Below are 25,000 nucleotides of genomic sequence, written 5' to 3' on the forward strand. Positions count from 1 at the left end.
CTTTTAAATGTTCAAAATTGTCCGAATTTATACTAACTTTTCAGGGACGATAATTTGTTCTTCCCTAATGCAATATTCAGTGTTTATCAAACATATTGTTTAGCTCAAACAAATATTTGAGCGTTTAAAACATGTCACACCGTAGGACATTCATGTCACGCTAAAGGACAGAAATGCAAAACTGAGCCAGAAACAAATATATCAACATGATTATTTTGTCTTTTGATCATAATATAATGTTGTAGTCAATATGGACCTACACTTTACACTTATAAGTCTTTGAATCGTCAATTATCAGCCTATCGTAACTCTTAATGACAGCCATGCGGTCATTGAATGTAACCTGCAGAGCTCATAAGACTCATACTGAAGGGTGACCTTGGCATGACCATCACACTTTTGTAGGTAAGCTATGACTGTCACACCATTGAACCTGTAGTGTGTAGTGGCCAGTGCCTGTTTGGTATCTCAAGCTGGACAGCACATTTATGCTGTATATTGAGCTCTCCACAGCATACTTTATTCATCTATACTCCTCTATATACTCTCTCACTGATCTTTCCTTCACTGTTACCGTTATATTTTATGGTTTCAAAGCACCATTAATGACATTTTATATCATTTGACAGTATCTAAAATCAACAGCAAATATTCATCAACAATGCATCAAAGTATAAATTCCAAAGGCCAATAAAGGAATAAGTAATTTGAATACACAATATTTATCTAGTCAAACAACAAAACAAAAAAAATATTTACTACCAGTTGTTTTAAAAGCTATTTCTCAAATATCTAGTCCCTTGGTGTGACCTGTTTGTCCTTTGGTGTGATACTCCAAAGTGTCACACCATAGGACTTTTACCATCACACCATAGGACTTTTACCATCACACCATAGGACTTTTGAGCTTTTGAGTTAATTAAAAGCCATGTTGTTGCCAACTGAAATACAATTTCACCTTTAGTAAGATGCATTTTCATACATCTACATAAGAAAAAAATATGAAAAATATACACTATTGTCAAAATGTATTTTATGGCTGTCACACCAAAGGACTACAAAACTAATACATCTTGTGGTAGCAAAACATAATTGATTGACTGAAGAACTCTGAGAGAAAAATCTAAAATCCACACTTGCCATTGGCTTCTTAAGGGTCTAAATTCACAATTTATGTACCGCTGGAGCTTCAACAATAGATAATTATCCACAGAATTAACCAAAAAAATGATCACACCACAGGACATTATTTTCTGCGACAAAGTTTCACAAGTCCATACGGTCTCAGAAAAACAGGAAAAAAAATTAAGCATTGCCACTTGCTAAAATAGACACCTTGAAAAACATGCCAGGGTTGTTTAGACAAATGACTGAGCTTTGATTATTTATTTAAAAATGTTTTAATATGGAGAACCAGGCTTGCCTCAGTCACACCATAGGACAAATGTGACATTTGACTCAAAATTAAGTATACTTATTTAAGCTCTGGATTTATTACACATTACTTTTTCACAACAACGACATTAGTTTAATCATTTAAAGCATTGACAACTTTGAAAGCATGAATTTACTTAATTTTAAGAGCCTGCGACAGCAAAATTTACACGTCACGTCATCTACCCACATACACACACACATACAACCGTATGCAACATCCAACACACACACACACACACAGCATGCACTTAGGATAAAACCACCACAGGAGGGCATAAATATATGCACGCGTGCAGACACGCACACATACAGTACACACGCACAAACACACACACGCACACACACAAACACACACATGTGCACGTGCACACACGTGGACGCACGCACGCACACACACATACACACACACGCACGCACACACACCTCATCATCTTCTACGCCTTCCATAACACAAAAGGACGGCATGTCAAACTTTATATCTGTTAAGACTTGGGGTGAAAGAAAGAGCTGCATACCAATAGATGCACTTACACAGAAAACACACAAACACACAGGCAGGCACAGAGACTCATACTGTACTTGCACAAGTACACACACCACAAATGCACACACACACACACACACACACACACACACGCACGCACACACACACACACACACACACACACACACACACACACACACACACACACACACACACACACACACACACACACACACACCACACACACACACACACACACACGCACGCACGCACACACATGCTTACATACACTCTGTTTCACATGCACACACATTTACACATGCACAGACATTCACACACACACACACACACACACACACACACACACACACACACACACACACACACACACACACACACACACACACACACACACACACACACACACACACACACACACACACACACACACACACAGGCCCTGGTTTCTCATTGCATGTGTTCTTTGGAGGCATCCAAGACTGTTGCTGAGGCCTTATCTCCTTCTCTCAGTTCTTTCCCCCTGGCCAGTGTGTTCACACACACACACACACACACACACACACACACACACACACACACACACACACACACACACACACACACACACACACACACACACACATGAATACACACACACACACACAACATTTCACGAACCCTCCCGTCTGCACACACACACACAGACAGACAAACAATTATACACACGCGTGCACACACACACACGCACACACGCACACACACACACACACACACACACACACACACACACACACACACACACACACACACACACACACACACACACACACACACACACACGGGCAGGTTTGGCCGCTCGGTCCACTCAGCTTCTTTGGCTACTCCTGCTGCTGTTGGCCTGCTGCGCTGCAGATAGTCAAATGAGTTCACAAAGGGCTCCAAGAGCAAACTCCTCTCATAAGGGCAGTCGGTCCAGAGGACCGTGGCCAAGAGCTCCAAAGCTGCTGTGTAAGGGCTCTGCGAGGGGAACAAATGGTTCCTCGCTGAACTAGTTGTGCGATATTATAGTGCACAGTGTGGTCCTGACCTGATTAGAACACTCCAGCACTTTTAGTGTTCACTTTTCTTTTGCTTTTTCTCATGCTCTCTTTTAAACGGTGTGTGAACGTGGAAGTGTGAGTGTGAGTGTGAGTGTGAGTGTGTGTGCGTGTGTGTGTGTGTGTGTGCGTGTGTGCGTGCGTGCGTGCGTGCGTGCGTGCGTGCGTGCGTGCGTGCGTGCGTGCGTGTGTGTGTGTGGGAGCAGGGGTGTCGTACAGGGGGGTAAAGTGTGACTGAGTCAGCAGGGGCCCATGTATATAAAGGGCCCACACACAGTCCGATTTATGTAGATGTACATCTGGGAGCGTCCATTGGAGCTGATTGTACATAGGGCCCACAATTTGCTACTACGCCCCTGTGAGGGAGGGGGGGGTGTATTTTGATAGCAAGGCTCCATTGAAATGTTACTTTTAATGTATTCATTCAATGCATTCAAAGCATTTCTCTTGATTCATGCCCACTTTTTAACATCTTAAGCACCTCCTCAACAGCTAGTGATGGCACTGCATCAAAATCATGTTCCCTCACCCTATATGGAGAGAAGGGCAATGGAGCAGAGGTGGATGAAGTGAAAGTAGAAGTGCTCTATTAGTGTGTCCAGCTCATTAGGTACAGTGGGGGATGGTGAAAAAATTATGTAAGATATGTACTAGTGTAATTAATTGAGACATGTAGACCTCGCGATAAGGAATTCAGTTTAACATACTGAAATGTGCATCACTAAGACATTCAGACAGGATTTAAGAGGAAAGGAGTATGATTACCTTTTTAAAGTATTTTTGGGGACTTTTGAAGCCTTTATTGTTTATTATCAGACAGGACAGTGGAGGAGAGACAGGAAGTGAGTTGAAAGAGAGAGAAGGGGAAGGCCGGGAAAGGGCCCGGGCTGGGAACGAACCCGGGTCGGCCGCATAGTAGACGAGTGCCCAACTGTTAGCGCCATGGTAGGGCCAGAATATGATTACCTTTGGAAAAAAACCCTCAATACTGTACTGAGTCTACTTTGTGAAAGTATCCTATTGGGCTACATCAGCCTATACTTAGGGCCGACGCAAGACATAGGCTGTTGGTCGCCAAGGGCATTGGTTTGCCAACCTTTTTTGTCTTGCTTACCCCCAAGCCTTTTTATCATACCATGACTCTCGCAGCCAATGTGACTGTGCTCCATACATTTGTTAATTTATCCAGAGATTTTGATAGGAAGGGGAGATAGGACAGCCATGTAATCGTACATAGAAATTAACGGTGAAGATTCGTAACGCAAATATGGCGTCTACCCGCACATCTCCCGTCTTTCTGGTAACAAGAGCCAATGTGCCTGCTGAGCTGCGGTGCCAGTGATCCAATCATCTGGCTGCATCGGCGCACGCGAAATGATGCGCATGCTCAGTTGTGAAAAGCCGTTGCTCTCGTGCCGTTACGGAACTACTGCGCCTGCGCTCTGTCAAAAAAACCGTGAGAAAAGTGGCTTAAAAAGCTTTGTTTTGACTCGTATACCACAACCAAGCAGTCTAGATTGATCAGTTTTTCACGGTGGTTTCAACCATATGGTTTTCACAACCGCTGGGTTCTTCCCCATCCTATACTCAGTTTCCCCGTTCATTTTTCCCATTGACTCTCAGATCTGGTCTACTTAATCGCGAAATAGCACTTCGAAGGCGTCACCAAGATGGCCGCCATATGTCCCGTCTCAATCTAAACTGTCTCTGATTTATCCTCGTACCCGCTGCAGTGTGCTCGCGTACGCCCAGTGGAACACGTACCCCTGATTGAGAATCACTGGCCTAGGCAGCCAAATTTGGTGGTAGGCACCATAATAACGTCCCTAAGGGGGTGCTCTCAATGTCTCTAGGTCATTGGTTGTTGTCGGTTTAAATACCCTTGCATCACCTTCCTGCATAGATAATCTTGCAGTGGTGTTGCTTTATGCATTTATGCAAATGTATGTGCATAGCTATTAAGCAGGGGTCATTACTACACTCAGGTCACCGTTTCATTTGTGTAGACATAGGGCAATCAGAGTCCCTGTGGACGTTAATGTACAATCCTGCTTAGGCATTAAGCATTTTTTTTCTGCATAATACTACTACTACTACTACTACTACTACTACTAATAATAATAATAATAATAATAATAATAATAATAATAATAATAATAATAATAATAATAATAATAATAATAATAATAATAATAATAATGTTTGTGTCACACCATTCATACAAACATGCAGCTCAATGTTCTTTAAAAAAAATGATTAAAAAAAACAAGTTTAGCAGATTGAAGACATGCCCACTAGCAAATTGCCAGCAAAGATAAAATGAAACGAAGGATTGATCGATTTAATATTACATGCGGGTTTCATTTGATGATTGTGGTTGTCAACTGGAAGTGGGCGGCAAGATATACATGTACTTCAACCCTCTATTGAAAACTCGACCAGTTTTTAGCTTAGCTCAATGACGTCATCATTTCCCCCCTCCTCATGGCTGATAGCATATTGGAACGCCTTATCGCAGGTAATTTTCCAATTCCCAATCGTCTGAATGACCCCGTGTGTAATGTCTATTTTTATGGGTCACGATTCATAATTAACAAACCCTAATTAGTCATTATGGCGGGGTAATGAGACCATTAAAGCCAGTCATTGGATAATACCATTCAAATCTGTCATGATGATGATGGGGAGTCCTTCAGAGCACTGATGGCCTTCTATTCATCACTCCTGCTTTGTGGAGCTCCGCATAGAAACATTATGGGGGTTCCATCTACAGTTAGGCTTCTGTGGAAGAAGTGTTTGTGTGCAGTGCTCGTATTGGTAGGCGTCTCATTGCACAGACAAGCACACGCATGCTTGCACAGCATGCGTGACACATGCACACGAAACGAAACACAGAAATAAATATGTAAATATAATTTCTCTCTGTCTCCGTCTCTGTCTCTGTCTCTGTGTCTGTCTGTCTGTCTGTCTCTCTCTCTCTCTCTCTCTCTCTCTCTCTCTCTCTCTCTCTCTCTCTCTCTCTCTCTCTCTCTCTCTCTCTCTCTCTCTCTCTCTCTCTCTCTCTCTTGCTTTTTAGTCCTTTGGTAACACTATCACTCTAACACACACACACACTCTCATAAAGATGTACACTACAGTGTGAAGTTGTGGTGTGTGTGTGTGTGTTTGCGTGTGCGTGTGCGTGTGCGTGTGCGTGTGTGCGTGCGTGCGTGCATGCATGCATACGTGCATGTGTGTGTGTGTGCCGTGTACTTGTGTGCTTGCGTGTGTGAACGTGCCCGCGTGTTGCTGTGTATTTCCATTGAAGGTGTGTTCAGATTGTAATGGGAACAGACAGCATGTATAATTGTCTATCAGCACAGAGCTATTGGGGTTCCCAATCCCTCTGACTTCTCGTTAGTCCCTCATATTTTATTTAAACAACACATTATACATCAGAAATCTCCATTACTGACTCAATCGCAACCACTTCATCAAAGATCAGGATTACTACGGCTGTCTGCACGCAGGGTTTCTGACTGCTTTGATTGGGCCCGGGACAAAAGTCAGCTGAAAGCCTGCACCCCCTCTCCATACAGGTACACACAATGTCATGGGGTTCGAATTCTGCCTGTCAATGGGTCTGTCTGTCAGCACACAGCACCGGGGCCAAGAGAGGATGGGTTGTAGAGCTTCACAGGGTGGGCCACAAGAGACTACTGTGAGATGTACAGTAAGCAGGATTGGGGACTTATTGGGGAAACATTTTCCTTTCTTTTAGGGATGGGAACCCACAAATTCATTTTTTACTCATGCAAAACCACTATTCAACCCATGCAAAATCACTATCTCACAGACTATTAAGTTCCTTGGGAACAATTCACCGCATTTTTCACACAGAGGACGACAGACAGGAAAGCAACATAACTTCCTTTGGTCCTTTTTTTGCGTTTGTCTGAATGTTTCTTTCATCGCGTTAAAGCCTCAGGTAGGGTGGCAGGTGTGTGCTGTGAATGTGGCAGCTCTGATTTGGAGCACAGTAGACTGAAAGGAGGTGCCGAGCCATGCTGACCTCACCTGTCACACAGTAAACACGCGTTCCTTCCTTCTCTGACAGGGGTCAGGGCTTAGTTGGAACATTTTAGGGATGTCAAGTGTCTACTCATGATGACGTTTCTCCTCACTTCCCTTCTTGTTCATAATATTTGTCTTATTTTCTCTTACTTTTTGTTGCTGTCTGTCCAAAATTATTTCACTGGCTGCTCAAAAAGGGGCAGTTGCACTAGCAATACATTCATAGGCAGCACTATAAAGAGGCTTGGGGAAGCTTAAAAAGACACACACACAGGTGGCAAACATCATTGGGAAAGCTGTTGTTATAGGGGGTCTGGGGGCATGTTCTCCTAAAAGACAGTTTTGACAAAAGCACTTCAAATTATGTATTTTGAGCCCTTCAGACAGCCTGCTCCACTGCTATTCACTGCCCATCACTGAGCGCAATCGCTCAAAACATTTCACACGGAATATTACCAGTATTCCGGTTGCAAACTCTTTATTCGTTCATTTCAGAAAAAAAGAATGTTTAATATTAGCCTCCCCTGGCAAACACATCACATTGTTATGAGTTGGCCTACGGGCAGGAAGGGAACTACAGAGAGGCATCTCCTACAGCCCCAAATACCCGGCACACTTTCTTCCTCTGTGCACAATCATTATTGCATCCTAAATTGAATCCTAAGCCCAGATCACGTTTGCTGGTGACACTTTCTAATCTCCATATTGAAGGCGGATTGTTATTAATGTTGACAGTAATAAGACTAATATTTACAATCAAGAATATATAGCAGATGATTGCAGATATCCTCGTCTTCCTCATGTTTACCTGGATATAAATAACACAATTTCATAGTTTCCTTTTATTTTTTTATTACGACGACTTTGGGAGCGTTTAATCCCTTTTTAATTCTTTGTGTTCGTCATCATTTTCTTCTTATGCCCCACAAACTCATATCTCTAAATGTCTGCCTAAATGCTTCCTTTTTATTGTATTCAGTCCCCCTTTCTTTTGTTGCCCCTCAGTAAAACATGATGCCACCAACATGTACTCTATCCTCTATCTTCAGAGGGGGGTTAGCTGAATGCGAGCTTCTCCTGTCAAGGTTACAGTATCCTTGAGCAACTCACTGGATCCCATACTGATCGCCATACTGTGTATGGCGGCACCTTACATGGCAGCCTTCTGCTAGCAGTTTGTGTGTGTACTGTATGCGTGTTGGTGCATGCCCTGGTGCATCCGTGACTGTGTGTGTGTGTGTGTGTGTGTGTGTGTGTGTGTGTGTGTGTGTGTGTGTGTGTGTGTGTGTGTGTGTGTGTGTGTGTGTGTGTGTGTGTGTGTGTGTGTGTGTGTGTGTGTGTGTGTGTGTGTGTGTGTGTGCTTGTGTGTGTGTGTGTCTGTCTGTCTGTCTGTCTGTCTGTCTGTCTGTTTGCCTGTCTGTCTGTCGGTCCGTCTGTCTGTCTGTCTGTTTGTCTGTCTGTTTGTCTGTTTGTCTGTTTGTCAGCAGGATAACTCAAAAACGTCTGTCTGCCTGTGCCTGTATTAGTTGAGATTGATGCATGTTATATACGTACTTACTCTGAGTAAGCTCTCTATATACCGGTAGGTGCATGCAATCCATTACCCATGATGCACTACCGTTTTCCATCTTCCTTTGTTTCACTCACTCTCACTCGCTCGCTTTTTTCCCTCCTTCCCCTCTACCCGCTTTTAAACTTTTATCAGCACTTGAACGAGATCTCCATCACCACCCTTCAGCTGGGGGAAGAAGACAAGTGGCGAAATGATGAAAGAAAAGTCAGCATAATCACGCCGGCTTTTTGTCTGTGGTTGCTCAGAGAGCCTCCTCACCAGGATTAGATCACAATCAGTGACAATGGTGCAGCTGTAGGAGGAGGAAGAAGGAAGGGCTGAACGTTATCAAGTCTTTAGGTGCGCTCAGGCCCTGGAGGGTTGTTTCTGTAGTTCTAAAAGAACCGTTGGGAACAGCGGGTGCCATTTAGTTCGTCTGCACCTCAAAGGAACCCGGGAACGATTTAACAAACCCCATTACAGGGGCCTTTGTCAGCATTTAGTCATTGTGTCTTTTTTTGCCACTGGCATCTTCCCTGAGGCTGTCGTTAGATGGACAAAATCACCATTGCCTTCCTGCAACTGCAAATCAGCATAACCTCTCTCTCTCATCTCTCTCTCTCTCTCTCCGTTCTTCTCCTTCCCTTACTCTCCTCTCCTTCCTCCGTTCGCTTGCCCCCTTTTGCCTTCGCTATTTCTTTACTTTTCTTTTTTCCCTGCTCAATTCCTCAGTCCCCGACCCCTAATCCCCTCTCTTTCTTTCTTTCTTTCTTTCTTTCTTTCTTTCTTTCTTTCTTTCTTTCTTTCTTTCTTTCTTTCTTTTTTATTTATTTCCCTCTCTCTCTCTCTCTCTCTCTCTCTCTCTCTCTCCTCATTTCACCCATTTGACGCTACAAGAGAAAGCCACACATTTTCTTTTTTATCCGTCTTCATTTGACCCTTGAGGCTTTACGTACATTATTTGGGCAAAGATTGTATTGCCATTCGAAAACCGGGACACAGTGGAATATTACTCCATGGTATTTCATGCCAATGGGAGCAAAGTGGGGCTGAGTTGTGAGTAATCTGCGGTCACGGTTCCAGGAGGTCTACTGTATTGCCATGAGAGATCTTGGTTATTCTATATGTAGTAGGGCGGCTATATCTGCAGGAGAAACAAACATGTTAATGTTTTTTGTCTTTGCCGGCGGTAGGCTCATTGTACAGAAAGAAGATGAACTTTGAAATCTTACCCCGATAAGAAAAGACTACAGTACATGTTGCCTTTCTTATGACTTTCATTCTGTACTCCAGGCCTTCCACACTAGGGCAAGATTAACATATTACCATCTGTAGGACAAAAGTGTTTGTGTGTGGTGTCCGTATTGGTAGGCGTTTCATTGCACAGACAAGAACACGCCAGCATTACACACTTGCACACGCAAACAGAACGAAACAGGACATTAACATAATTTGTATCTGTCTGTCGCTGTCGCTGTCGCTGTCTCTGTCTGTCTGTCTGTCTGTCTGTCTGTCTGTCTGTCTGTCTGTCTGTCTCTATCTCTGTCGGTCTCTGTCTGTTTCTCTCTCTCATTTGTTTTGCCTGTGTGCAGTCTTGCTAATGTCACACAGTGTTCTTGCAGTGTATATTTAGTAAATACTGTTATAAAGATATTTTAACACACTCTCTCTCGCTCTCTCGCTCTCTCTCTCTCTCTCTCTCTCTCTCTCTCTCTCTCTCTCTCTCTCTCTCTCTCACTTTGTATCTCTCTCTCTCACACACACACACACACACACACACACACACACACACACACACACACACACACACACACACACACACACACACACAGACACACTTCAGCCATCTTTTGTAGATGATTCCATTTGTTAATTACCTATGTATTGTTTGCCCTTGGCTAGTCGCCATGCAGTGATTAAAACAACCTTAATGTAAATAAAGAGCATTTTAAAATCTCAAAATCTCTCCCCCACTCCCCTTCTTTTTGACCCTTCAGGCTCACCGTACCGGGACAAGATCACTATCGCCATCCTGCAGCTGCAGGAGGAGGGCAAGCTGCACATGATGAAGGAGAAGTGGTGGCGCGGCAACGGTTGCCCGGAGGAGGAGAGCAAGGAGGCCAGTGCCCTGGGTGTCCAGAACATCGGGGGCATCTTCATCGTGCTCGCCGCCGGGCTCGTGCTGTCCGTCTTCGTGGCGGTGGGCGAGGTGCTCTACAAGTCCAAGCAGAACGCAGACGTGGAGAAGGTAAGGCGTGCCGATCCAGTGATGGGTCAACATCATGGATAGGCTATACTGTAGTTTAGGCTGTCACAGTCAGTTATGCCCTGCCATAAAATTAAGACAAAAACAAAAAAAGTTGAGTGTAAAACACTGAAATTGTTGTCTAACCGGTGCCTTCCCTAAAGCGAAACTAACGTATTGTTTACAACCTCTCACACCTTGTTAACATCCTTCCTTCAAGTTAATCTACTTGTACCATTGAGGTAGTGGAGGTGGTGGGGCTGGACATGGAGCCGTCATTAGCTATATTGCATGTGAAGTCTTGGTAAACCATAAAGGTATACAGTACATTTGCTTTGGGTGTACCAAGATGCCATACATATGATGATGAGAAAATCGGGAGCATACCTATGTTCCCCGGGTCCTATATTCCCCGGTCTTTGTATGGGACCGGGGAACTTAGGGCCCTTTTTCTAAAAAAGTAAAAAATCTAACCCTTCCCAAAACATCCCTAAACCTAACTTGTCAGTAATGCAATTTTTCTGAGTTGTAAATTTGTGCCCTGACCAAAACTGTCCCTAAACCTAACCTGTCACAGGTGCAACAACAACCTGCGCTTTGCCATGCGGCAGCAGTCTACTTGGAAGCAGCAGGGAACATAGAACCCTTTTTTGAAAAAAGGGTCCTAAGTTCCCCGGTTGCGGGGAACATAGGACCCATGGGAACATAGGGATGACCCCAGAAAATCTGCACACTGTTGCTGCTCACTGATTTGTTCAACTCAACGTTTCGACCTCACATCCCACATTTTCCTCTTTCCTCTAAGCGTCTTTGTTTGATCCAGCACCTGTTTTGCTGTATGTGCGAGCGTCCCCTACGCTACTTTTAAACATGATGATTCCCATATGTTACAAGTTTAGCAGCCAACTTGAGGACTTACCCCAAATTACATTTATAGGACCTCAACCAATGGTTATCTATATTGTCTGGCTTCGTAAAGCTGGCTGATACTACTGATGGACTGTCCTGCTAAGACTTAGGGCCTACGCACACCGGTTCCAACAGCACTGCGGAGCACTATCGGTTCCGACAATTTCAGTGACCCCCGCACATTGGCGCAGACGTACTTTACATAATGACTGGTCAATTTCATCACAACAGAGCAGGGATAATCAATGGGCGGCTATAGCAAAAATAGAGCTCTCCGCTAATCAGCAGATATCCGTGGACATCGGCACCGTTGTGCGGGGTTGTGTTGAAAACAGTTGAATCGAACTTTGGCAGCGTAGTGCTTCGCACGTTGTCGGAACCATTGTGTGGAAGGCCTTACAGTACGTCTTGAACATAGTTGTCTGTCTCATATTGCACGGTAGCAAATTAGGCCTGATTTTGTTTCAGATGGTGTAAATGAGCTCGTTTTGGGTAGAGGTGGTACTATGACTATAGCATTTCACATTATTGTCTTCCAAAAATAACCTTACAATCCTGGGTTCAATTCCCAGCCAAACCAAGAGGCTTTTGAATGTAAGTTGCTTTGGACTTAAACACCTACTAAATGCTGACCCTTAAATAGGCCCATTTTTCAACTCCCTTTGAATTAAAAAGTTGCTTTCAATGCATTTAATCCATTCAAGCGTATTTATGGATCCAACTTTGCTAACTTATGATAGAAAAATTATGTATTTGCTACTGCGGGATCCAAAGAGCGTGCTACCATATTTACGGGTCTCAACTGTTTAATTCGAAGGGAGCTGGAAAGTGAGCCTACATCCCAAATTGGTGAAGTGATCCTCACGTAAATCCTTAACTCACACGTCTGTCTAGTTTGTGTCGTTATCTAAAATCGTATTGTCCTATGTGTAACACTTTAGAATAGGGTTCCCATTTTAACCACAAAAGCATTCCAAGCTTGTCTGTATACTACATGACTAATAAGACATGCTTTAAGCAAGATCAATCATTTGTTGGGCATGTATTCACAAATTTCTTGTTCATTGCCAATTATGCCGTGTCTAGACCAAATGTGAACGGAGCTGCCTGGTAGCGTGGGTAGCAGAAGAAGTTTCGCCTTGAATTCTCTGTATTCGCTCCAGACGCAGCATTGACATGTTTGATTCAGCTAATCACATAACGGCTCTGGCTTGACAGCCTGGGACATTCGTCGATATGAACGTTCCAATTGGTTTTCGCCGAACCGCGTCATAGCGAATTCGCCTACGATTAGCTTGAGTTTAATCGTCAAAATTCGCTCTGGTCGCTCAAGAAGCTTTGCTCCTGACACTTTGGCAGCAGTGGTCGGGTGCCCTCCATAGAGAAATAATGACTTCCGTCGCTTCGTTCGCTCCGTTCGCTCTTGGTCTGTACACGGCATTAGGCTTTTGTTATTGATATAATCGTATTAAAGAACCTAGTAGGCCCTTGATTTTGCTGAACACATGGTGTTATAAGTCACTTATACTGTACAGACAGTAGTTAGGCATGTATTAGTGGTGAACGTTGTGAACCCTAGTCTAAAGTGTTACTATCCTCTCCTCCCTGATCTGCACTATCTCTTGCCCTTCACTTATCCTCACTCTGTCCTGTTTTTGATTTGCTGTCACCTTATTGTCACCTATTCTTCATGTCCCCTTCTTCTTCTTCTTCTTCTTCTTCTTCTTCTTCTTCTTCTTCTTCTTCTTCTTCTTCTTCTTCTTCTTCTCATACTGTCACTTTCTTTTTCTGTATCTGTCTATCCCCCACTACTGGTGCCATTTTGGTTTTCTCCTGCCTCTCCCTCATCCTGAAATGCTTCACTTCTCTGCCTGTGCTTACTTTTCTCTTGCATCCTGCCATTATTTTGCTCCTGATCTCCACTAACAAAACTTCTTTGTGTTGTCTCACAACTCCATATGTTCTGCCTTTGCTCTTTCTACTTCCTCTCTCTTTTACTCTCTCCATCTTAATCCCTTCTTCACATCTTCCTCTTCTTTTCCTCATGTAATTTTGCCAATTTCTTTCTTTCTACATTCTACTCTTCTGTCTCTCTCTCTCTCTCTCTCTCTCTCTCTCTCTCTCTCTCTCTCTCTCTCTCTCTCTCTCTCTCTCTCTCTCTGTCTATCGTCCTCTTCTTGCTTCTTCCTGTCATTCTTGCTTTGCTTTGTGGTCCCCTCTTCTCTCTCTCTCTCTCTCTCTGTCTATCGTCCTCTTCTTGCTTCTTCCTGTCATTCTTGCTTTGCTTTGTGGTCCCCTCTTCTCTCTCTCTCTCTCTCTCTCTCTCTCTCTCTCTCTCTCTCTCTCTCTCTCTCTCTCTCTCTCTCAGAAGTCCTTCTGCAGTGCCATGGTGGACGAGATCCGCACCTCCCTCAAGTGCCAACGCCGCCTGAAGCAGAAGCCCCAGCCGCCCGTCATCGTCAAGACGACCGAGGAGGTCATCAACATGCACACCTTCAACGACCGACGCCTGCCCGGCAAGGAGACCATGGCATGATGGACTCATGTATGGACGGATGAAGGCATGGATAGATGGATGGATGGATGGACAGACACACCTCCTGAAGGATTCAGTAAACTCTATTCAACCTCAATGCCATGCTGAGGGCCAAGGCTGGACTGGCACAAAACAACGGTCCGGGAACTTTAGAATTAGACTTAGACCGGCCCCTCACTCAAGATTTAGGTAAATGTAAGACCACAAGCCGTCAAGTATTCTTTAGCCATCGACGTAGCTAATATTATAGCTATTTTGGCCACTGTGGCTGTGGGAGGGCTGTCTCAAAAACACCAGCGGGCATTTGCCCTGCATGCCCTTTGGCCAGTCCAGCCCTGCCGAGGGCCATTCAGACATTCTACACCAGAACAACTGACCAACTGACAGGAACATGACCCAGTGCAGACAATGACTGACTCTCTCACACATAAACACACACACACACACACACACACAGACACACACACACACACACACACACACACACACACACACACACACACACACACACACACGGACGCACGGACGCACGCACGCACATACACACACGCACGCACATACACACACACATTATTTTTGAAAACCCCCATGGCATAAACACACGCACACGCACATACACACACACACACTTTATCTACCAGTGACCTTTCATGTCGACAGCTACACACACATACACTAACACACACCTAGTAATGACAGTAGGGCAAAGCAAACCTTAGGCTCTACAATGCTGTGCATGTATGTGTGTGTAGCTGTGGGGAACTGTCCTGGCTAATTTCTGAATATCACACTCTCCCCATGTCACATTGCCTGCAGAGGAACCGACACCTTGTTTCCTGTGGAAATACATTACAGTGATCTGGCCTTCAACCAATCAACGCTCCAGGATCGGGATTATGTGTCCATATATAAGGGCCCTTTCAAATGATTTTGCCCAGGGCCCCAGAGAAAGCTGTCAGCAGCCCTGCATATAATGTATGCACATTCGGGGAGTTGTCTAACCGCCACCCTGAGAAGAAAGTGTTTTTTTCTGGGGTCCATGTATAGGGTCCATGTACAGACAGTGTTATTGATGTTCTCGGCATTGGGACCTGCATACAGTATTAAAACGATATTACAGAGATTGTGGGATGCGTCTGTTATAAAGATTGTGTGGATGTTGAGATGGCTGCACCATATTAAAGATCTGTGCGGCAAAGTGTGGCCTCAGTCGCTAATGGTAGGAAGTGAACCATTTGGAAACAAAGACCTTCAGGGTCTGAGGAAGAGGGTTGCCTTGGTAACGGCTGTCCGTTCAGTGACATCTTGTCAATACCCTGGCTCACACGCTCCGGAACACTATCGTTTCCTGTGGGCGTGACCCAAAGAAGCTGAGGTAATTGGCGCCATGGAAACGGTTGATGGAAGGTTGCATCGCACCCCCTTTACTGCGTGCTGGAGAGAGCTGAGAACTGAGACAAAAATGTAACTCTCTCCATGTGCCAAAACAGGAAGTTCACCAACTGCTGCCCTGCAAAGCATCCTGGGAAACTAGCAGTGCAAACATGGAACTTGGATTAGTGGTTTTGTGTTAATCTGCTTTGGATTGCCTTATCTGGCTTATTTGTAATTAGACTTTTATTCTTAGTTTTTCTTCTGTCACAATGAGTGTTCTTGTTTTGTTCTTGTACTGTTCATTCTGAAACTCTTGCTGAGGGTTAAGTAAACAACACAGATGAAGACTTTGTTGTTTTTTTTTCTTTTCTTTTCTTTTTTATACTCAGTAGGTAAACTAATAAACAAACCTCACCCAGTCTCTGAAAGGGGGACGAGTCATGATTGATATTTATTTGTGCTATATGTGCATTATGTTAGTTTTTGTATACACGCTTTGAAACAGTCAGTGCACCCCCAGGATGGACAACCAGTGAATTGTGTGGACATCTGTCATTGATATTTGCAACATGTGACAAAAAACTGACAGAATTGGCATTGTTTGTTTACTAGACATGTAGCTGTTTTCTTCAGATCACTAAATTAATGACTTAATGTGGAATCTGAACATCAATTGAATGTGTCAGTACAATATTTTATGTAAAGACCAGGCATGGGAGAAAATTTTGCTTTTTCCTCTTCAGTGACGCAAATGATTATCAGGCATCCTCTAATGTTAAACATTGACATCACTAGTTTCTTTTCTGGGGGGAGGGGGTGTTACCGATTTCTACAAAAGACGACTTCTTTTCTACAAAGACTAATTTTTGTAGTTCTTTCTATTAATGTGATGTATGCACACATACAGATACAGTAGATACACACAAATGCAGACTGAAACATGCATACACACTGAAACACATACAAATGCACACACTAAAACAAACACAGACATGGGGGGACACACTTCAACATACACGTGCACTCTCTCACACACACCCACAAACACACACACACACACACACACACACACACACACACACACACACACACACACACACACACACACACACACACACACACACACACACACACACACACACACACACGTAGAGCTGAACCCACCGCCCCCTGTGACACACACACACACACACACACACACACACACACACACACACACACACACACACACACACACACACACACACACACACACACACACACACACACACACACACACACACACACACACTTGTAGAGCTGAACCCACTGGCCCCTGTGTCTCATTAGAGAGGATTGGGCCCCTGCTGTGACCAATTACTCTGCTTCATTAGCACGTGGGCCACACTCCACAGGCCATCCGTCATTATTACTGCCAATAAACAACACAGATACATCCATAACCAACACACTTCCTGCATACGCATCCAGAACAAATTCGCTTCCACTTCGTCGACGCATGCATAACAAACACACTAAATGCCGATGCATCCGTAACAAACACACGAAAAGCAGGCGAATCCGTAAAAAACACTAAATGCAGACACATCTGTAACAAAGAAAGTTCTTGGAAACGCATCCGTAACAAACACGTTTCCTGTAGATGTATCCATATCAAACAAGCTTCCTGTAGATGTATCCATAACAAACACATTTCCTATGGACGCATTTATTAAAAACAGTAGTACTCTCTCTCTCTCTCTCTCTCTCTCTCTCTCTCTCTCTCTCTCTCTCTCTCTCTCTCTCTCTCTCTCTCTCTCTCTCTCTCTCTCTCTCACACACACACACACACACACACACACACACACACACACACACACACACACACACACACACACACACACACACACACACACACACACACACACCTCAATTAGCAGTATGTACCACAAATGTAGCACTAATAGATGGCTGAACAGAAGACACTGAACTGAACTGAAGACACTGTACATTGTAGGGGGAGCAGAGGAGAATCCCAGCAAGAGATGGTGACTACTTAATAGAACTGTCTGTGTGTGTGTGTCTGTGTATGTGTGACGAACAGTAGGATGGTCTTATGATGACCTCCAAGGGTCCAGCATATAGGAGAGAGGACACAATAGCAGGGAATGCCCAGTGGTGACCAATTACTTTTATGAGCGCTTGTAAGATTATCAGCATCTGTAGGCCTAATGGTTGGGGAGATACCAAGAGTATCATGTTGTTATGAGACTATACAGTCCCAGGAAAAAGTTTGTACACCCTTTGAAATTTCTTACATTTCTGTCCAAATTGATCATAAAACATGGTCTGATCTTCCCGGAAATCTCAAGAAGGAACAATCAGAGTCTGCTTTAATTAATTCCACCCAAACATTTACATGTTATCATATTTTTATTGGTCATAAGGCCATAACATTCACAGGAGAGCGGGGCATAAGTAAGTACACCCTTGCATTAAGTAGGTTTTAACCCTCAGTTAGTTGCAATATCATCAACCAGACTTGTCCTGTAGTTGCAGATCAGATTAACAAAACAATCTGTTTGTATCTGGTCTCCCTCTTCTTTAGAGAACTGCCTCTCGTCAGCAAGGTTTGTGGGATGTCTGGAGTGCATAGCTTTCTTGACTTCATGCCATATAATCTCAATTGTTTTTTGTCAGGACTTTGACTGGGCTATTTCAGAATGTGTATTTCATTATTATGAAGCCATTCTAAAGTGGATTTGCTTCTAAAGTATGGGTTGTTGTCACATTTCAGGACCCATCCTCTTGTGTGCTTCAACTGTGTGACAGACTTCCTCACGTTTTTTCTGTAAAATATCACAATAAACTTGAGTTCATTGTTCCACTGATAATAGCAAACTGTCACGGGCCTGAGGCAGCAAGGTAGCCGCATATAATGATGCTCCCGCCACCATACTCAGAAGAGATGTAACCAAGAATAGCTAAAAATGGGATTCATCCTGCCAATCTAAAATTAATGGGGTTTCTGTCCAAAAAAATATTGCTGCACCTTTGAGGTTTGCGAAAAAGCGTTTATATGCTTCATAGAATTGCTGCAAAATATTCTGTAGAGCAACGTTGAAACCAAAGTTGAATTGTTCAGGGGAACACACAATGTCATGTTTGGAGGAGACCAAAACATCATCTCCACCTTTGCGTATGGTGGCGGGAGCATCATTATATGCGGCTACCTTGCTGCCTCAGGCCCTTTTCAGTTTGCTATTACCAGTGGAACAATGAACTCAGAAGTTTATCGAGAGATTTTACAGAAAAAAAGTGAGGTAGTCTGTCAAACAGTTGAAGCACACAAGAGGATGGGTGCTGAAATGTGACAACAACCCATACTTTAGAAGCAAATCGACTTTAGAATGGCTTCATAATAATGAAATACACATTCTGGAATAGCCCAGTCAAAGCCCTGACAAAAAACAATTGAGATTATATGGCATGAAGTCAAGAAAACTATGCACTCCAAACATCCCACAAACCTTGCTGACGAGAGGCAGTTTTCTAAAGAAGAGGGAGACCAGATACATCCAGATTGTTTCGTTAATCTGATCTGCAAATACAGGAAACATCTGGTTGAGGTTATTGCGACTAAGTTAGGGTTAAAACCTATTAAATGCAAGGGTGTACTTACTTATGCCTTGCTGTCCTGTGAATGTTTACATCTTATGGCCAATGAAAATATGAAAACTTGTAAATGTTTGGGTTGAATTAGTTAAAGCAGACTCTGGTTGTTCCTTCTTGAGATTTCCGGGAAGATCAGACCATGTTTTATGACCAATTTTGACAGAAAGGTAAGAAATTTCAAAGGGTGTACAAACTTTTTCCTGGGACTGTATGTGGCAGAACTCATGCACAGAACACTGACACACAGACAGAAGAGAGAGAGAGAGACTACAAAAGAGATGATGAATCAGATAGACGACAGAAATTGGGCAACAGAGAAAGGTACCAAAGTCATAAAGTAACAAATGGGTCACCAATGAATACCGAAGGGCTGCAGTCGTCATCAGAATACATGTTGATTGGCTGTAGCTATTCTATTCTATTCTATTCTATTCTATTCTATTATATTATATTATATTATATTATATTATATTATATTATATTATATTATATTATATTATATTATATTATATTATATTATATTATATTATATTATATTATATTATATTATATTATAGACAACTGCTGGCCCTGTCCTGTCAGAACTTCCAGATTACGAGCTTGGTGTGGCTCATAAACACCCACACACACACACACACACACACACACACACACACACACACACACACACACACACACACACACACACACATACAGACACACACACACCCTTGAACCACACAGTTATATCAACGTACAGTAATTCACTTTCTGCTGACAGAAGAAATCAAACATGGTGTCCAAAGCAAACAGAGATATCCCTATAGCTCATCACCAGATGCAGCAGGAAAAACTACAATGAAAAGTGTCTCTTTCTCTGTGTTTGAGTAGGTAGGCTATGAAGTTATCGCTGCAGGCACTCTGTGAGCTCTGGTTGTTTTTGTAAAATGATGGGGGCCCTTGATAATGTGTGGTTTAAAAATAGACTCTGTTCTACTACTGTACACCCACACGACATGGCGGGCTCCTCTGCCGGGTTTGCAGATCTCTCTGGAGCCTTCCTGTGTAAGCGGCTGGATTCATCTTCAAATAAAATTAAAAAGCAAATAAAAAGAAGAAGAAGAAATGTGCGATGGAAATGTTAGATGTGTGATTCCTTTGGCTGACTGTGTGATTTTGGGGCTCTGGGGGATAACTGCCCAGTAAAAATTAGAGAGTTTATGGGGGCTTTTGAACTTTAATTATGAGAGGTCCGTAACAGAGGGACAGGAAACGAGTGGTGAGAGAGAGACGGGGAAGGATTGGCAAATGACCCAGGCTGGAATCGAACCCCAGTTGCCGGCGTAGTAATAGGCCATGGTAGGGCCATGAGAGAGTCAATTGATGTAAATAATAAGTCAATTCAAATAAATAAGTCAATTCAAATAAATTATTTTCCCTTAACCAGTACCAATAGGTGTACTATTTTTTAAAGAATGTGCCTGGAAAGGTGGGGGCATGCATAGCAGTGTGGAGAGGTAATGACCATATGACCAAAAGTAGTTGTCAAGATTGTGCATAATGACTTGGGAAAAATTAGGCTTGGACTTGACTCGGTCAAATGTGTCTTAACCTGTGACTTGACTCTGACTTGATTGGGAGGACTTGAGACTTATGACTTAAAAATTAATGAAAAAAGTGTACCATATTTGTTCCCATAGTAGTCTCTAAGTTTTGAATTTTACTGCATTTTTTCTGTGGGGATTTAACTCCCATGGTTGGGTGTGGTGATACACTACTTACTAATACAGAAACATTTAATTAAAAACGGGTGTTGTTCAGTGTATCTAACAATTAACAGACATTTACAAAACCTCCGGAGACCATAAAAATAACCAAATCAAAACATTCAAGTGAAATAAACATTGCACCATGCATTATACACATACAGCTTACTCATGATGTGTATGTGTGTGTGTGTGTGAGAGAGAGAGAGAGAGAGAGAGAGAGAGAGAGAGAGAGAGAGAGAGAGAGAGAGAGAGAGAGAGAGAGAGAGAGAGAGAGAGAATGTGTGTGCGTGTTTGGTACAAACAAACAGTTCCCTTCTTCTATACTAGGCCTAATTAAAAACGGTGCAGTCCCTACTGATATGATCCACAAGGGTTATGAAGAGTTACAAAGCTTCAAAGTAATTACCCGTTGATGTTGCCAACATTTAAAATAGGGTCTCTAATCAAATTAAAGTTCATGCAAACAAGTAGCAAGCATGAGAGAACATGCTAGCGGCCCGGGACTGACAAATATGGAAAAGTGTTTGTATGCGTATGTTATTTTATGGGCAGATTGTATAAATGCACTGAATTGAAACCCCCCACTTCCTTTCAGCTCCTCTCTGACACTTCTTTCTGAGCGAGAATGAATTAATGACTAATTAACTTGCCACCAATTACTGAGTTTATAACATTTGGTAGAAGTACTCATTCCTTTGTTCACAGTACACAAGCGTGGCCATGGTGGTTGAATGAATAATAATGACACCAAACCTGCGAATGCAGTTTTCTCCACTTTAGCTATAACAATAAATAGCCATTGATATGTATACATACCGGTAATAATTACAAACCTCCGATCATCTCCCAAATGCTCAATGCATGTTCGGTCTGTGGTGGCATTAGTGTGTAGAGTGCCCTCTTCTGCCAGGTTTGGTTAGTGCAGCCAAGTGATTTGAGGCCACTGATTGATTGCAGCAGACAGAGAGTCGGTTACTGCTACCTGGTTCATGAATTATGTGCATGCAATGTTCCAATTATAGTAATAATATAATATAATACAATATAATATAATATAATATAATATAATATAATATAATATAATATAATATAATATAATATAATAGGCCCTACCATGGCTCTAATGGTAGGGCACTGGGCTGCTACGCCAGTGACCCAGGTTCGATTTGGGCCAGGGTCCCAAATGCCAAACCTTTCCCCTCTCTCTCTCCCATGTTTCCTGTCAAAATCTCTCCCTGTCCTGTCATGAATAAACTAATAGGCCTAAAGAAAGACCAAGAAATATATAACATATTAGAATAGAATAGAATATTCAACTGTTCATGGTATTATTACATGAAGGCTAATTTCAACATAGGGGCCTAAATTATAATAGGCCTACTAACTGATTATGATAAAATATAAGTTGTTTTTCACCTATCGATTCTGAAAAGCATCTGAAACCAACCATGCAACACATGAGGCCGGGGACATGCTTGCAGGATATTGTGCGTCCACTTTTTGTGAATGAACGCGGTGCCATGCAAATTTTTTGTCACTTTTGTGCGTACGATTGAGCATGAGACACAATGTATGCAGACACTTGCATATGGTGCAATATTTACAGAACCGTGAGGAGTGATCTGCCGCTCTTCCATGTTCAGGTCACAGTAGACAACATGCAATGATGGCATATATTATTGAGAGCCCTACATATGGCCATCTTCCCAGTAGCCTACATAATACCTCCAGTATTGTGTGATGTGCTCTGATCGTTCTGAAGCAAGTACGTGCACGCGTGTGTCATTTAAGGCTCACAGCATGCATTTCCCCAGCCTAACAGTAATACACTGTTAGCCTCACAGCAGCAGACCTCACGCAGTTGTGTTAAGCTACAAACTCTCTACCCAGCCAGCAGTCCGCTCCACAAGTGTCCTCCATTGGGCCACATGGCTACACTGAGGCCGGCCACGCAGTAGAGTAGAGAAGGGTAGAGTAGAGTAGAGTGGACTAGAGTAGAGTAGAGTAGAGTAGAGTAGATAGTAGAATAGAAGAGCAGAGTAGAGAAGAGTAGAGTAGAGTTGAGAATAGTAGATAGAGTAGAGAGAGTAGAGTAGAGCAGAGCAGAGTAGAGTAGAGTAGAGTAAAGTAGAGTAGAGAAGGGTAGAGTAGAGAAGAGTAGAGCAGAGCAGAGCAGAGTAGAGTAGAGAGAGTAGAGTAGAGTAGAGTAGAGTAGACAGAGTAGAGTAGAGTAGTGTAGAGTAGAGTAGAGTAGAGTAGAGTAGAGTAGAGTAGATTAGAGTGGAGTAGAGTGGGGTAGAGTAGAGTAGAGTAGACAGAGTAGAGTAGAGTAGAGTAGAGTAGAGTAGAGTAGAGTAGAGTAGAGTAGAGTAGTAGAGTAGAGTAGGGTAGAGTAGAGTAGGCCTAGTGTAGAGTTGAGTTGAGTAGAGTAGAGTAGAGTAGGGTAGAGTAGAGTAGAGTAGAGTAGAGTAGAGTAGAGTTAGAGGGGCTGGATGGCTGTCATCCACTCATGTCAAACAGCCCACTGGCACGCTCATCCCATGTGAGCAGCCCTGCAGCATCTGCCACTGCTTTGGCATAGAGTGGAGAACCATCACACACACACACACACACACACACACACACACACACACACACACACACACACACACACACACACACACACACACACACACACACACACACACACACACTCTCTCTCTCTCTCTCTCTCTCTCTCTCTCTCTCTCTCTCGCTCTCTCTCTATCTATCTATCTATCTATCTATCTATCTATCTATCTATCTATCTATCTATCTATCTATCTATCTATCTATCTATCTATCTATCTATCTATCTATCTATCTATCTCTCACACACACACACACACACACACACACACACACACACACACACACACACACACACACACACACACACACACACACAGACTGCCAAATGGCACTGCCATCTGCGACCCACACTGCGGTGGCACGCACAGTGAATTATGTTTAGAGAGCAGTGGGCTGCAGCCTCCTCCCACCCTCTCTCTTCTCTCTCTTTATTTCTCTCTCTCTCTTTATCTCCAGCATCGTCTCGCCTCACTCCTCATCTTTTACTCCTTTTCTCAGTCTCTCTCTCTCTCTCTCTCTCTCTCTCTCTCTCTCTCTCTCTCTCTCTCTCTCTCTCTCTCTCTCTCTCTACTCCACATAAAGGTGATCTTCCTGTCATCACATTGTTGTCGGCTTCCTGTTGTGTGTGTTTGGTAATGGGCCATTCTGGAGGGACATTTGGAAGTATGAATTGAACGTCTGTTCAGATCGTATTGGCACTTACGCTCACCACACACACACACACACACACACACACACACACACACACACACACACATACACGCACGCACACACACACATGCACACACAGAGAGAGAGAGAGAGAGAGAGAGAGAGAGAGAGAGAGAGAGAGAGAGAGAGAGAGAGAGAGAGAGAGAGAGAGAGAGTGAGAGAGAGACTTCTCCCAATGAGCGAGCCACCGTATGGCTTGGTGTGGTCTAATGGAGGTAGCTGTCTGACCACTCTGATCCAGGATACATCCCTTATCCAGGCCTACTTTAGAGTAGCCAGGCGGTAAATCAGGCTAATTGGGCACACCACTGGTTACTATAATTTCAGCCATGAATGAACAGACATTCTTCTATTTGAATCTGTCACTTTCTGTTCCCAAGGCCCAAATTCCTAACCATTAGGCCATAGCATCCCCAACAAAATGTGTCATTGTTGTGAAATGCATCGTCACCACGCTGTGTGCTGTCCAGCTGAAGGGGTTGTCAGCTCTGCCACTGCATAGTTTTTTTTATTCGTTATTCAGGTCAACGGATGATGTGTGCTCACTTGCCCTTATGTAACATTCATATTTAGAGGGTGCAGAGAACAAA

At 43.3% G+C, this 25,000-nt stretch overlaps 1 protein-coding gene across 1 annotated transcript in view; it reads left to right on the forward strand.

Moving 5' to 3' along the window:
• LOC134468793 (glutamate receptor ionotropic, kainate 2-like) overlaps positions 1 to 14,313 on the forward strand; it is a 96,178-nt gene extending 81,865 nt beyond the window's left edge. Inside the window, exons 15-16 of the mRNA XM_063222664.1 lie at positions 10,621 to 10,871; positions 14,146 to 14,313. Coding sequence (XP_063078734.1) covers positions 10,621 to 10,871; positions 14,146 to 14,313 — 419 coding nt within the window. The remainder of the gene's footprint in view (positions 1 to 10,620; positions 10,872 to 14,145) is intronic.
• Positions 14,314 to 25,000: the final 10,687 nt, after the last annotated feature.

This window comes from Engraulis encrasicolus, chromosome 18, assembly GCF_034702125.1.
Source record: "Engraulis encrasicolus isolate BLACKSEA-1 chromosome 18, IST_EnEncr_1.0, whole genome shotgun sequence".
In the NCBI taxonomy this organism is placed as follows: Eukaryota; Metazoa; Chordata; class Actinopteri; order Clupeiformes; family Engraulidae; genus Engraulis; species Engraulis encrasicolus.